Source organism: Electrophorus electricus, chromosome 26 (assembly GCF_041902795.1).
Source record: "Electrophorus electricus isolate QZ-2024a chromosome 26, ASM4190279v1, whole genome shotgun sequence".
NCBI classification, from domain to species: domain Eukaryota; kingdom Metazoa; phylum Chordata; class Actinopteri; order Gymnotiformes; family Gymnotidae; genus Electrophorus; species Electrophorus electricus.
Window position 1 is genome coordinate 11,525,826 of NC_137522.1, and position 14,384 is coordinate 11,540,209.

The 14,384-nt window shown below is 38.8% G+C and overlaps 3 protein-coding genes across 3 annotated transcripts; 1 reads left to right on the forward strand and 2 right to left on the reverse strand.

Moving 5' to 3' along the window:
• The first annotated feature begins 427 nt into the window (after nt 1–427).
• On the forward strand, nt 428–2,326 carry rps15 (ribosomal protein S15). The gene is made up of 4 exons (XM_027005553.3): nt 428–489; nt 959–1,044; nt 1,416–1,650; nt 2,171–2,326. Exons 1-4 carry the CDS (start codon nt 487–489, stop codon nt 2,282–2,284), a joined length of 438 nt encoding a protein of 145 aa, XP_026861354.1. The 5' UTR covers nt 428–486; the 3' UTR covers nt 2,285–2,326.
• Nucleotides 2,327–2,521: 195 nt separating this feature from the next.
• On the reverse strand, nt 2,522–7,418 carry abhd8b (abhydrolase domain containing 8b). Its single transcript, XM_027005552.3, is given in 6 exon segments — nt 2,522–2,652; nt 3,837–4,000; nt 4,344–4,560; nt 4,725–4,895; nt 5,014–5,445; nt 5,447–7,418. Coding segments are annotated over 5 exon segments (1,365 nt in total). The 5' UTR covers nt 5,854–7,418; the 3' UTR covers nt 2,522–2,652; nt 3,837–3,862.
• A 328-nt stretch (nt 7,419–7,746) lies between these two features.
• dda1 (DET1 and DDB1 associated 1) lies at nt 7,747–13,984 on the reverse strand. Its single transcript, XM_027005505.3, has 5 exons — nt 13,581–13,984; nt 12,333–12,413; nt 11,633–11,684; nt 11,401–11,462; nt 7,747–10,057 (listed from the first exon to the last, which is right to left on the reverse strand). Exons 1-5 carry the CDS (start codon nt 13,587–13,589, stop codon nt 9,953–9,955), a joined length of 309 nt encoding a protein of 102 aa, XP_026861306.1. The 5' UTR covers nt 13,590–13,984; the 3' UTR covers nt 7,747–9,952.
• Nucleotides 13,985–14,384: the final 400 nt, after the last annotated feature.

The window sequence follows — 14,384 nt, forward strand, 5'->3', positions numbered from 1 at the left end:
TTTTTGAGTGTCAATTTTCAGTGTTAAATATTATGGGCCCCAGGAAGGTGGACAGTGGACCAGATGTATGAAGTGTATGGGGTATCTTATATTATTTGTAGCTATTATTTTTTTCTATGAAATATCACCGATTTTGTCTTGGAGCATTATTCTTAGAGCTTCTACACTGACAGGAGTAAACAAACCGAAAGCGGCAACAATTATCAGAATACCTTGTACATAAAAAAAGGTAACGATTAAGCACTCCATTATACTCCGTTATATTTATCAACAAAACAAGACCCGTGCAATATAAAAACAAGCACACATCAAGCCCTTTAGCGCCCCGTGGTGCAGGTTTTTTCAGGTGAATTTTCGCAGAACACCTTTATGGTATTAAGTCACCCCAACGCTAGATGGCGCGCTGTTCCTGTTTTAGTGTGACACCATTTTTTTTTTCTGCGCGAGCGAACGCCAGGAACTTCCTTTTCCGGGTAATCTCTTAAAATGGTAAGTGGTGTTTTATTTGTGTTTTACTGCTTTACTGGAATCTGATTCAATCCGCAGCAAATTTTAATCACATTTATGGCGGTCGTTCTGTATTTAGTGTACATTAGTGCTTCGTGATACTTTCCTGGCATTATTTTTGGACATGTAATAGTTTAGGTTTAATAGATGCAAGATTCCTTGCTAGCCAGCCAGCGCTTACAGTCAATAGCCTTTAAAGTAGGCCAGGTTTCCCTTGTTTACTCGTTCTGTAGTATTACTAGATTTTTAGATTACTGTAGTAGTACTTTTATGTTACATGCAGGAAGTTTCTTTTAATTTCTAGTGTATTTAAGTAGTGTCCGAGTTACAGTTAGGTTTCCTAACGGGCTTTTCTGTATCACGACAGCTAGCGGGCTAATGGTGGCGAATAAAGGTAGTATCTTAACGCATGAGCTTGTTTACTTTGTGTTGTGAATTTCCTAAATAACAGGCGGACGTTGAGCAGAAGAAGAAGCGCACTTTCAGGAAGTTCACCTACAGAGGTGTGGACCTGGACCAGCTCCTTGACATGTCCTAGTGAGTGAAGGGACTTTTGGTCGCGTTAATATTGAAGTATCGGGGTGTTCGTCGGCCTGGCACACAAGTAATGGAGTTAAGCTTGCATTTAATTGCCCTTGCTGAACTCTATGAACTTTCAAAAAAACCTGACCTTTTTATCCCACTTTTTTAAACAAGGTTTGGTTTTCTATGTAGTTACTATTCATAGTAATACTTTGAAAATGAATTGGAAAATGTCCAATAGACCAGACTTGCATGTTGATGTAACAAAACAAGAAGTTATTTATTTTTCTCAACCATGAACCTGCATCACTATAATACTGCATGGCTGCCTGTGTCATGTTTTGGTTTTGTAAACGTTGGGCTTAACCGGTGTCTCCATTCTGCAGTGAGCAACTCATGCAGCTCTATGGCGCTCGCCAGAGGAGGAGGTTGAACCGCGGCCTGAGGAGGAAGCAGCAGTCCCTCCTGAAGCGTCTGCGCAAGGCCAAGAAGGAGGCCCCTCCCATGGAGAAGCCAGAGGTGGTGAAAACCCACCTGAGGGACATGGTCATCCTGCCGGAGATGGTAGGCTCCATGGTTGGTGTGTACAATGGCAAGACCTTCAACCAGGTTGAAATCAAGGTAAGGCAGTGAGAGTCATGTTTTTTTGTGTGGTGTGATTGTGTATTACGACGACTAGAGGAGTGCTATGTATCACTTCAAAACATTTGTAATTACCAAAACCATTGCCTGATGGTATTGAGTGTGTTCTGGTAATGCTCACATGGGGACAAGCACAAGTGCCAGTGGTGTTTGGGTCATTTTTAACTTTGACAGCCTATGTCTAGTTCAGGCATGGTACAGTTGGTATCCTAACTGAAGTAGATCTTGAATAGATGTAACTCTTATCTCACCTTAGTTACCTTTAGTTAATTTGTGCCCCATTTTCATGCATACATTTAGATGTAGTTTTACTGACAATGTACTGTGAAACACTTAATTCAGCTTGGTTGTTTGACGTCAGACAACTTTAATTTACTGTCCAAAGCAGGGTAGATAAACCAAGCAAAACTTATATGCTGGTGTGGTCACAAATTAGTAGGTAAACTCAATAGTGTCTGTTATATGGCTAAATATTCCCCCTTTTGAATGTTTTTTGCAGCCTGAGATGATTGGTCACTACCTTGGAGAATTCTCAATCACATACAAGCCTGTTAAGCACGGTCGTCCTGGTATTGGGGCCACCCACTCCTCTCGCTTCATTCCTCTGAAGTAAAAAGTGATTGATGTAAATAAAAGTGACTTCTAACACGTGGAATTTGTCAGGTTTTGTTTAAATCCATTTGTGCTTCCAAACACTTTAAATGTTGAAACTTTGGCATTGACATCATTTGCCATTTTCCAACTTAATGTTCATGCATAGGGTTAATGTTATCCTATTGTACAAGATTAATACATCATTTAAGTACTTTAGATTTTCAAAGGGATACATAACAGGTGAAATGTTCTTAGCTGTAATAGATTACCTTAAAATATTTGGTACCGTGATTGAACATTGTTCTAAGAGAAAGATCCTGTTTCCTTTGCAGACCTTTTATGCCACCAAGTGTTTATCCATTTTTCTTGAAAGCAGTGGTAGAATTTCTAAAAGGAAAGAAAGTTGGGACCCCTAGTATTTATCTGGCTTGAACAATTAAGAACAGTTTGTGAACCAAAATACATTTATTTTTAAAGTATAAAAAGTCATAGATCGTGGAAATATTGCAACTGGGATATTGCAACGTACTTTCTATGGTTTCTATTTTTGATTTTCCTACAGGACAAAATAGAAATACTAGTGTCATCTGAGGGGAATAATATAGTTATTTAAAAACAGTCAGGTTTCCCTTTGGTAAATAAATTAACATGGCGACCTCACATGAGAGATGTTCCTGAAACTCTTAATGGCTCCTTATATCATTAATAATTTCCTCTGATGTGCCAATATAGTGTTTTTGAAAGAAAATCAGCCCTGATGTCCATTTTCAGTCTGCACATGTTTAGACATCATTTCATGGCATCAAGGACACATGGATGATGGTAAACTAGACAATCAATAAAGTTTGGAGTCCTGCTATTTGGCATCTTAATCATATCAAATTGGCTAGCTGGTGAACTGTGACAGTGATCTAAAAGAAGAGCTGGCTTCTTTGTTTCATGGTTACTAATGTGTGCACATACAGTAGTGGTAGCTCAGTGATTAAGGTACTTGTCTTGTAATTGGAAGGTTGCTTGTTCAAGCCCCACCTCTGCCAAGTTGCCACTGTTGGGCAAGGCCCTTAACCCTGAATTGCTCAGGTTGTATTCAAGTCGTAATTGTAAGTTGTTTTGGTTAAAAGTGTCAGCTAAATGTGGGAAATCAAATTATAACATATTTCTGTCCTGTCACCTGTTCCTCAGATAGGTGATTGTATACAAAATTTTAATTTTAGTATTTCTGGTGGTGATTCAGTTTTGTCTTTATTCCCTTATATTGAAAATATTGCATTGATGGTAGACCATGTGCTGTGCAAATGTTTGATTCATTTCTTTTCCTTGTGTGAGGCTCGTCTGTGGCTGATTTATTAGTGCTTGGACAGCTGTGACATTTTGCTCTCTCACACTGAGGACACCCAGTAGACTGTGCTAAATGGCAAATAGATTTGTCTCTGCTATTGTATTGTGGAATGATTCCTTAGTCTTTGCTCTGAGATGCCTGTCACCTCATGGATGGACCTGGAGGCAGTCATTGGACTTGTGTTTTGCTCAGGTTTTGATGGTGTAATCTTGGGGGCAGTCATTGGCCTTACTGTTTCTATGGAGGTTTTGCTAGTAGTTACTTCTTGTTTAGGATCTGAGGTGATGGCTGCCAGAGGAAAAATTCATGCAGCAGAGTATTGACTCTGTCAGGGCATTCCATCATCACCATATGGCTTCCCTCATCAATGACTTTCAGGAAGCCCAGAAGTAGAATCTGCATGGAAAGAAGCTGTTATTTCTGGATCTTCCAAATACATTTTCACCCTTTTACATTGCACTTTAAGTTGCAAGAATACAGAATATACACCAAATAGACGTTCACCCAAATATGAAATACAGATAGTCATCTAGAAAAGACTCAACTACTCAAATATGGTTTCTGATTGAGAGTACGCTGTGCACAAATTGGCTGCCGCTTCTTGTCGGTGTGTGATTGTAAAAGCTAATTTATATCTGTAAAGTGTCCTTGAGTATGACAAAGGGGCTATATAAATGTAAATGATAAATATTAGATTATATGGATGTGACAATGCTGAGTGGCAGGCCTGTAATGTTACCTCTGCCATGTGCTGGTCCTCTTGGACTGGCACAAACTTGTCATGCATGCCATGCACCAGGAGAGTTGGCACAGTGAGCTCAGCATGGTAGACCTCATCCCCCTCTGGCCAGTACTGTCCACTCATCATAGATCGCAGCACAAAAGAGGACACACTGAAGACATTTTTCTCTTTTAGAAGTTTCTTTTCCTCTTTCCCCTGATTGGCAAAGCCAGCCCTGGGAGAAACAAACATGATTCAAATTAGTAATGTCCATAGGATCCCAGTAAAACAACCTACAGATATGAGATGGCTTCTCAAGTAACAGTTACGCATGCTTATGACTATTATAACCAATCATTACTTACATTAGATTAAGAAACTCATTTTAGGTTTTCTTACATGAGGAAGCTCCAAGACAGGCAGGGTGACATACAATGCAGTACACATGTGGGCAGGTTGAAGACTGAACAAAGGCTGGGCTCTAGAGCTGTTGGACCACCACCATTAATCATCACAACTTTGTGCACTTGCTCTGGGTACTCATGGGCCAGGAAGGTACAAAATGATGCACTGGACAAAGGCAAAGATTCATTTCTTGAGGTATGAGGGAATGTGTTTGCAGAAGGTTCTATGAATAATTGTGAGCAATACAGTTTGTGTAAATGAACAGAACAAAATTAATCCTCACCCATATGAATGCCCAATGAGAATATTCCGCTGTTTTTTATATGTTTGGAATATTATCCTTATGTCTTCAGCCAGGGCATAAAACGTATATGCAGCTGTGACTCTGGGAGCGGAACTGGCACCGTGGCCAGCAAGGTCCAGGGCAATGACCTCATAGCCAAGCTGGGAGAAGTAGTCTAGCTGGCGGCTCCACATATCCAGAGAGCCCCCTACCCCATGGATGAAGTACAAGGCCACGTCGGGGTGTGTTTCTTTGCAGCATGTGACTGTGCGCTCATGGTCGATCAGCACAGTGTGCTTGGCCTTCCCCCATGTGCGCTGCTGCCGCTCACTCATAGCCGGTACTGCAGGTGGCTCGCAGCCATCTGGAGGCTCCGCCTCCGCACTGCTGTCTCCATTCTGGCAACGTACTGTCTCTGGGGGCATGGCTTCACACATTCTCTATGAGCAGCTGTCCGTTGCGGAAAACCGTAATCCGCCTCTTGCAGCTGACGCTGGCCCCATCCCCTGCCGTCATCTCCTCCACCATTGGCCGATCAGGTACGATGTGGAGAACGCGTAGCACCCTTCCAGGCTTCACCTCCACAAACTCAAAACCACCTACAGGCTCAGACGTCTCCAGAGGTCCAACAGCGTTTGCAGATTTGCCCGTTAGGCAACAGAGAATAGCATCCATGAAGCTGGTGAACATAGTGATTACCTGTGGCTGGGATAATTTCACCAATTGGAATACATCCATTACTTTAGAAAGCCCTACACTGTGTATACACTCACTGAACACTTTAATACGTACTATTTTTAGGTGCATTTTATAAACACAGTTAATTACAGGCTGTTGCATGCATGCTTTGTCAAACTCCTACCATGTGGATGGTGGACAACTCAAAACAGCAGTGTTACTGACATAGTAGAGGCATGGTTCTGGGTGCTCAGCTGGTACAAGTTTATTAGGCACAGCAGTGTGGCTGCGTTATCCAACAGCAGACCTGAAGCCACATTCATTTGTAAACTTAATTGTATTTTACAATAAATCTACAAGGTGTCTAATAAAGTGGCCAGGGACTATATGTAACAGTAGTTGTATTGACATTTAAACTTAACCAAAGAGAAAATAGCATGTAACTGTTAACGTCTTCCACATACTGGAGCTGTTTTTGCCAATAAATTGGCAGGAATATGTAGTATGCCCCTTTAGGGGATCGTGTTCCACTCAAGTTGGAAATTATGCACTTGGAAATTAATAAATTGTGCAGTTTTAGCATGTCTGAATATGAAATTCAGTTTCTTGGTTCTCATAATGATGAATCGGGTTATTTTTCCTAATTAAAGATACCCAATGTCAGTAGCAGTTCAAGTAGAACAGAAAACCTACACTCTAGTAGAGATGCAGGATTATTACTGTGTACAAATGGAATTACTTTGTGTACAAGCAAAAGAAAGAAAATCAGTTTAGAAGCTACTTTTGTTTTACATTTCAGATGTACTGTGTATCATCACAGCAAGTCTTATTATCAATAATTAAGATATATTAGGAACAAAGGACATTCACAATATGCCCCCACCCGTTTGCAGTGATTAAATTAATTAAATATGAGCTGACCACTGAACAAGCACTCACTTTCTAGACTTTGTAGGAGAATATGTGGGAGGAATTTAGATTATAGGACTACTTGAAACTACTTGAATTAAATACATGGCAAGTTGATTGTTACTTGAATTATAAAATAAATACACGCATCCTTATACCTTCAAGGTTGGCTATAATACAAGTTCTTATGATCTGCAATTTTTACACTTCACTACTATTCAGAAAATTCAGCGCCTAGTCTTACTTCAGTAACAAGAGTATTCTTATTAAAATATTTCAGTAAAATTTATTTTAAATAAAGGCTTTAATTGAACTAATTTCCTAATCTGAAATATCTGCATTAATTTAGTAAACCTAACTCTGGTAAAACTAGAGCATAAACATTAAAATAGCATGTTATTTAAATGATAGGTTATCTATATTAGGTTGCTTACCTGATAAATGGATGAATTTGGTATATAAATGTTGTAAATGTATATACATTTAAATAATGTTGTATATTTGTTACTTGCACACCCTCTTCACCACTCAATTAAAGTGTAGTGGAGGGGAAAAAAAACGAGCGATAATCTGTTGAAGCCAGTCAATAATATAGCCTAAATAGAATCTGCGCTCTGCCTCAGATTTGTAAAAATTAGGTTATACATAAATTTATTATCGCTTTAACACTTTCAAACAATTACTTATCGTTATAAGTGCTTCAACTTTCGACACCGCATATTACCCCTCGTCCCCGTGAAGCTAAATCCAAAGATCCAAGAGGGATTACAATGACCGGACATCTGCTACAACCAATTCTGTATCTACTCTGCTTCTCTTTTCCAATAGGTGGGCTACCTGAAGGCCTGCCTACTACTATTTGATTGACATTGTAATAAGCCTGTTGCAAACTTCCATTCCATTGAACATGTGTATTTAATAAGATGTCAATGTAAAACAGTCATCAACAACCTTAACGAATCAAATTAGTTACTTTAAATGTCTTGTAGAATAATCGCGTAAAGCCAATTTGTGGTCATGTTAATTAGGATTAAAAAAAAAAAAAGTTTCCTCCACCACTTTAAAAAGAAAACAGCAGTTTCTTCCTTGGGATTAGGTCTTCTACCAGAATTATTGTGATGGTTTAATCATAGAAGGAACACACTCTTTCTCAGCATTTTTTATTCCTCAAGGAACAACGCTGACCTAACATATAAAGTAATTGAGAAGGCTTTCAAGAGAAAATACAAATTCAGGGAGGATCAGTAATACACAATTATGAATGAGACAAGGGACAGTTTGCTGCAATTTGCTGATTTGTATTCTGAACGCACTCCACATGTTTAATAAGGCAGGATCATAGCTATATACTCTAGAGCATGTTGGTCTGAGCAATTATTAGCAGGCAATATTACACTAGAGTCAATAAACATAGCAGCAGGGTGTTTAAGCACAATGAGGTCTAAACGTCTGTTACTGTGGGAAAAGGGGGATACAGAATGCCCACTGTCAGACACCAAAATGTTTAGACATCTGTGGTGCTTGCAAGGTTACTGCTTAGGTAGAGATCCAGGATCCAGAGGTAAAAAGGAGAGGGCGTTATCTAATCTGGTTACAAAACTCAGTCCGAAGAACTTACTGTGCAACGTGTCATTCACAGAACAGTTGATTAAGGTTATGCATATACACAAGAATCAGTTGTGCGCAGGACATTGGTTAATGTTAGAATTTGGTGTAGGAGTGAGTTATATGCAACAAGGATCAATCTTTGCTATTATGAATGCAAATACACCCTAGTAGATGATGGCAGTGATCCCCCTTCCCTCACAGATTAGCCTTTCGTTAACAGTGTCAGGTTTGGCTCCTTGTCTTGCCAAAACCCAAATAGCCTGCTATAGCCACAGTAAATACATGCTTTAGCCAACATTAATGGCTTTGTTTGCAATTTAAACTTTTTAATAATAGAATGAACACACAAAACTTTCCAGTGAATAGGGGAAAGGAGTGCTTAGATAAGCTGATACACCTTAGCATTTCCTTGCCCAACACTTCAAAATGCAGTGGCCTGGACAGAGGGATGTAGCCCAGGGCCACTGCGCTCGCATTATACCAGGTGAATCACATACGTAAGACCCATGCACAAAGCTTTCAACTGCCTTCAGCTGCTGTTTTTACCTGTACATTTCTGATCTCAGTGCTCATACATACAAAGCCAAACATTTCAAAGTGGGTAAAGGAAAAACAAAAAACTTGCGTAGCTTTTAGTGCTTCAAGACCAAATCCTCAAACTGGAGAGACACTAAACTTGCAGGTAAAAAAAAAAAAACCCTGACATTACCTCTGTGGGCCTTTAACAAATGATCCTGAGCAGAAGTCAGAAAGGATGTAAATTGGTCCAGCACACATGGCTCTTGACCAAAGTAACTGATTTTATTAAAACACTGGAAGGGCTAACCAACTGCTTCAGAAGCTGTGTTATTCTGAGTGGAGCTAATGGGGGAGTTGGCATTGCTATTTGGCTATTTTGCACTACCTCCACATCTACAATGAAAAGATCTGAGTAATTGGTAAGTTGGTATGGTTTTTTTTTCCATATTGAAAATAGTACCACTGCAACATCTCCGAGACATCATCAGAACAAAAGATCAAAATCTTAATAGTGCGTTCATGCACGAATAGGCACACGCTAGAAGATACGACATGACTTAAACCAATACTCTTACACTTAATTTGTGTAAAAAAAAAAAAAAAAAAAAAAATTGAGTTGCTTGTAAGGTCAATTAAAATATATATATATAAAAAAAAAAAAAAAAAAAAAAAAAAACATCCACAGCTGAGCTAGTGGGAACCTAGACCAACAGTGATCAGAGATCAAAGGAGGTCCTCGATTCAGTGTTAGACGAGCCTTATTTGAACACATTCGTCATCCGTTCACAACACTGTGATGCAGTCTAAGCTTGCCACACACTGCCAAACACCTGCATGTTGAACAAAGGTGTACTTTGAACTTGCCCACAAGACTCCCTATCCTACCTGAGCAATTTACAGTGCACCAGGTCCATAGAATCTGGCAGTGGAAGCTAACAGCGCCCCCAAGGGTTTAACACCAGGCTGTTCAAGGACGCACAAAGAGACAGTTAGACAGGAAGCGCTTAATAATAATAATAATAATAATAATAATAATAATAATAATAATAATTTAAAAAAAGCACACCATAAAAAAGTTCTCGGTTTCTCTCCCTCTCTCTTTTTTTTAAGTAAACCCAAGTCTAATGTGCAGGTGTCTACATGAAAAGTAGACCAGGTATTTCTGAACTTCTGAAAGAGCTGTCATTTTTGTGCCTGTCCTTGTGCTGCTTGGTAACTATCCAGTTTAGGAGTCCTCGTTCATCTCCTGACTGTCAGTCCGGGCGATCTTGCGTGGAGGTGCAGGACTTCCTCCTTCACCCTGTTCCTGCTCTCGCTTTTTGGCTGCATTCTGCACACAAATACAACAGTCGAAACATTACTCAAGACTGCCATCATGAATATGTACGATCTGAAGGCATGCACTGCTATAATTCAGGGTTTGCGATTCTTTTTTTAAATGCATACATACATTTATTTAGGTTTTTACAGTTCTATAAAGGATGCTTTATAACTGTAAATACGCTACATATGTTCACTTGCCCTTCTACCCACTCCACCCATATAGTTATCACTAGTGATGTGTCTTCTGGTTAATTTTATAGCTATTTTGTCTTAAAATGTTCCTTTTTACAAAATTGTATTGTGCAGCATTTCTTAACTTTTATATCTGCTCTAAAATTAAAGCTGATTGTGAAAGTGTTTCAGGTTCGACAGTATTTTCTCAGTGGGTGTGTAAGAGGATACATCTTTCATGCACATACAAGGGCTGGGGGCCAGAGTTCAGATGATTTCCATACAATGGTGATGCATTATTTTGGAATGTAACACAGATTAATCACCTAAGCAGATGAGGTCTGCCACAGTAACCTCTATAGGGTTAACTGTCATCTAATACACCTCCAGAACAAGGCATGGACAAAGCATATTTAACAAAACTCTCACATTGAGAGATTACTTTTCATTCTGTGTAGCAGCTGAATTGCATCAAACTGTATTAGCATAGGGTGGCTACCAATAGAAAAAAATCTGTCAGCTTTCACAAATTCTTTCCCTCATGTCATGAAATATACACTTCAAGTACATTACCCATTGTGCTCAAAGTGGCGGTAGTGTACCCAGAATGCCTAACTTGCCAATATAGATTACAAAAAGCCCTGTGTATGTTTTAGATTACTTCTATGTATGTTTTAGGATTACTTCTTCTCATACTTTCTTTAGATAATAAGATGTCACACTGCAGTTAACTGATGGATAAGCTTGTGAACGTGTAAACGAGTTACAGAACTATGTGTGAATGATAACTAATCATGGTAACTAATCATAAGAATTAAATCCTGGTTAGGTTCTATACATACTAGCCCAATCTATACTATATTAGAGCAGCTGTAGCCGCTTCAGATTCTCACATTCAGTGTTCAGTAACCTCCTTCTGGGAAAGAGTGAATACGGGCACTAATTAGAGAACAGTAAATAGAGCTGCGAGTACAGCTGTCAGGAGTGTGTTGTGTGCCCTTAGATATTCTTTGATATTGCAAGAACAGAATTTCATGCAACATGGCTCATGATCATGAGTCCTGCTGAAGCAAAATTCAGAACACACCCAGCTGTTCCATGAGCAGACAATAGATGAAAAAAAAATTAATACAATGTTACCATGCTACACTTCTCAGATTATCATCAAGATACACATACCTTTTTGTCCCACTGTTGATGAAGGTAGCGCAAAAGAATATTTGTTTTCTCTGTAACAATAACTGTTGAGAAAAGAAAAATTATCAAGTCTGAAATTTGTCTCCATAGACTGAAATACACAATAGCTTTAAATATAACAAAACAATGTCTTTTTTGCCACATATCAAGCCTAAATTAATAATGAAGCACAGAGTTCAATCTCAATATTTATGATTCCCGGTGCCGCACTTACTCTGCTCTGAGGGGTATTCCCGTGTAGGCAGATATACTGACGGTCTTCTATTCTGTAGCAGATAAGTACTTTTAGGAAAATGTATTCTACAATTTTAAGTAAACTATAAACAACTATACATTTAAAATACTGAGATGACTGCAACCATACACTCGGTGTGGTAATGATATTTAAGGGCTCAAACCCCCCCCCCCCCAAAAAAAAAACGTCACTCCTCATTACAGAACCAAAAAGTCCAGAGAAAGTCAGACCTAATCCAACTCTTCACATGCCATGCTGGGCTAAAACTCAGAACAGTTGCTTGTTTGTCTTGTGTGTTTAGTTAGTCTTCATCATACAGCCGTTTTTCCACCCATATCATTTAAAATTATTTGTACTGAGCAATATCTTTTATATTTCAGCACAGCGCTGTAAAATTCAAACTTAAAATGCTTAAACCCACATATACATACACATAGAAATGCTGCCCATACTCTATACAAAATAATACAATGAGGCTTTATGACCTACATTTTACGGCCAAACAATGACTAGCAGGTGTGATCAAGACATACCCTTTGGAGTACAAATGAAAACATGTTAAGGGAAGAGTTGGATCAGGCTGCGCTCCACCCACTGAACCTTTCGTTCTGTAGTGAGGACCATGTCCAAAATATCACAGCAAACATATCACGTTCTCAAATACTTAGGTTAAGATTACCGATGCTTTGCACACGGAGTCTGCATGGAATCTACTGAAATTGGTCTTGTTGTACACAGGGAGACCTTTAAGGAAATCCGCCTGCAAGTAGTGTTTGTTTTTTTAAGAGAAAGATTACATTAAGTCACAGAAAAACTGTTAGTGAGCACTCCAATCAGATAAATACATATGACTGACTGAAATAAAACAGTAAACAGAGTTTGCATTTACTGTTATTCTCAAAGTTACACAGTTGACACTTGCTCTGGTGTGATGAAAGCAGGAACAAAGTCATGGGTACATGCATTGAAAATAATTGATGATTGCAAAAATAAACAAACAAATAAAAATGAATAAATATGCTATTGTCGAGTAGAAAAGTCAATAGCAATGATCATAAACCATCATCCTTGTCCATCTTGGCTATAAAAAAAATTACACACAAAATTAAATGAAAACCCATTCATCCCCATGTTCATGTTAGCTAGCTAAACAGCGCGCTAATGGAATTAGGCTATATTAAATACAAGCACATGGACGTTATTTTTCGTTGTGTTTTAAAAATATAGCGTTAGCTAGCTAAGACGTCTGGCTGTTAGTAGGGCCGGAAAATTAAGTTAGCTGTATTGATAAGACAGGGCGTTTCCAATACAAGATGATGATCAGCTAGCGTTAGCCAAGTAACGTTATACAGCTAAAGATAAATGGTAACGTTTCGATATTTAGCGTCGTATCAATAATTATGTAAAAATCAGCTTGGGCATTGTTAAAAGCGGCAGTTTATTTTCATCCTCGATCTATTGAAGTTTTATTGTTAAGTGCTCGACTATCTTGGACTATAACGCTAGCTTGCTAGTTTAACATTAGAGCTAACGCAACAGAAGCCTGTCTGATTCAGTTTGACAGAAAGCTAGCCGCTAGCTATCTTACTAGCAGCTAAAAAGAATACGCTGCCAACGTAAACAAGCGGGTAAATTAGCTATAAACAACCCACTGTTTTTATTCAAAGTACGTTAATCATATAGCATGCTATTAGCTAGGTACGAACTAGAACAGCAGTTTATAATAGTACGTCTGGATTAACTAATCTGGCTAAGAAAGTTGATAAGTAAAGTTCACTAGCTAGCTATCTTTGCCAAAATTCTAGCTAGAGATCTTGTGTAGCTAGATAATTTTAGCTAGCTAGCTGTTAGCGGACCACCCAAATTAAAAAGAACAGATGTTGAATTAATATCGCTGTCTCTGATGATTCAAAGTGTACAAACTCACTTTATCCATCGTATTGCTTGAATCCTACAATGCTGCCGAAAAACACTCCGTTTCGCTCGTCGCTATGCTAGTAAAGGTCGCTAAACACTCCTAAACTGAAGACGGCTTTAGACGGCTAGCTAGCCTAGCTAGCTAGTTCTATTGCCTAGCTAGCTAGCTAACCTTGCTAGCTCAACCACAATAGCAAAAACTAGCTGATATAACCTTAAAAAGTGGTCAACCAGCTATTGATATAGCTGACCACTGTCAAGCCGAGCAGGTCTATTTTATTCGCTATCGATCCTATTCGCTGTAAACACGAGTTCTAAAGATTGTGCTCGGAAGTCTTAACCTCACGATTAGGAAAAGCAGAGTCTAACAACAATCTTGCAAACTAGCTATGTGATCACACGATGTAGCCACTGCGCAGCGGCCGATACGCCACCAGTTAGCTATGTCTATGATTCGCTACAGCGTATGGGTTGCCAAACATTGCTTATTCACACAATACGTCGAAGAGCACACGGCGTATTTTGTATACACTAAAAATGGATACTTCAAATCCTGATTTATTTTGGGAATTTATCCTTTCACAAATATATCGATGCCATATGTTGATACATTTATTTATTATTATGAAATTAAACATGTTGGGTTAATTGATGTTGAAAACAAATAAATGAAGTAAACACATGTGGGAATGAAATATCACATTCTACTTTACTAGCCGATGCTCACACGTTTCAGAAGCATTCTGTCTGGAACCGTAAGATAAGCTAAATGTATGTGTTCCTAGAACGCTTCTTTTTAAAGCACCTCTTCTTT

Coding starts and splice junctions, on each gene's coding strand:
- rps15 (XM_027005553.3), top strand. Junction 1,045..1,415: donor CAGCTCCTTGACATGTCCTA/GTGAGTGAAGGG, acceptor TCCATTCTGCAG/TGAGCAACTCATGCAGCTCT. Junction 1,651..2,170: donor TCAACCAGGTTGAAATCAAG/GTAAGGCAGTGA, acceptor TGTTTTTTGCAG/CCTGAGATGATTGGTCACTA.
- dda1 (XM_027005505.3), bottom strand. Junction 11,685..12,332: donor ACTCCGTGTGCAAAGCATCG/GTAATCTTAACC, acceptor TATCTGCTACAG/AATAGAAGACCGTCAGTATA. Junction 10,058..11,400: donor ATCAACAGTGGGACAAAAAG/GTATGTGTATCT, acceptor ATTTGTGTGCAG/AATGCAGCCAAAAAGCGAGA.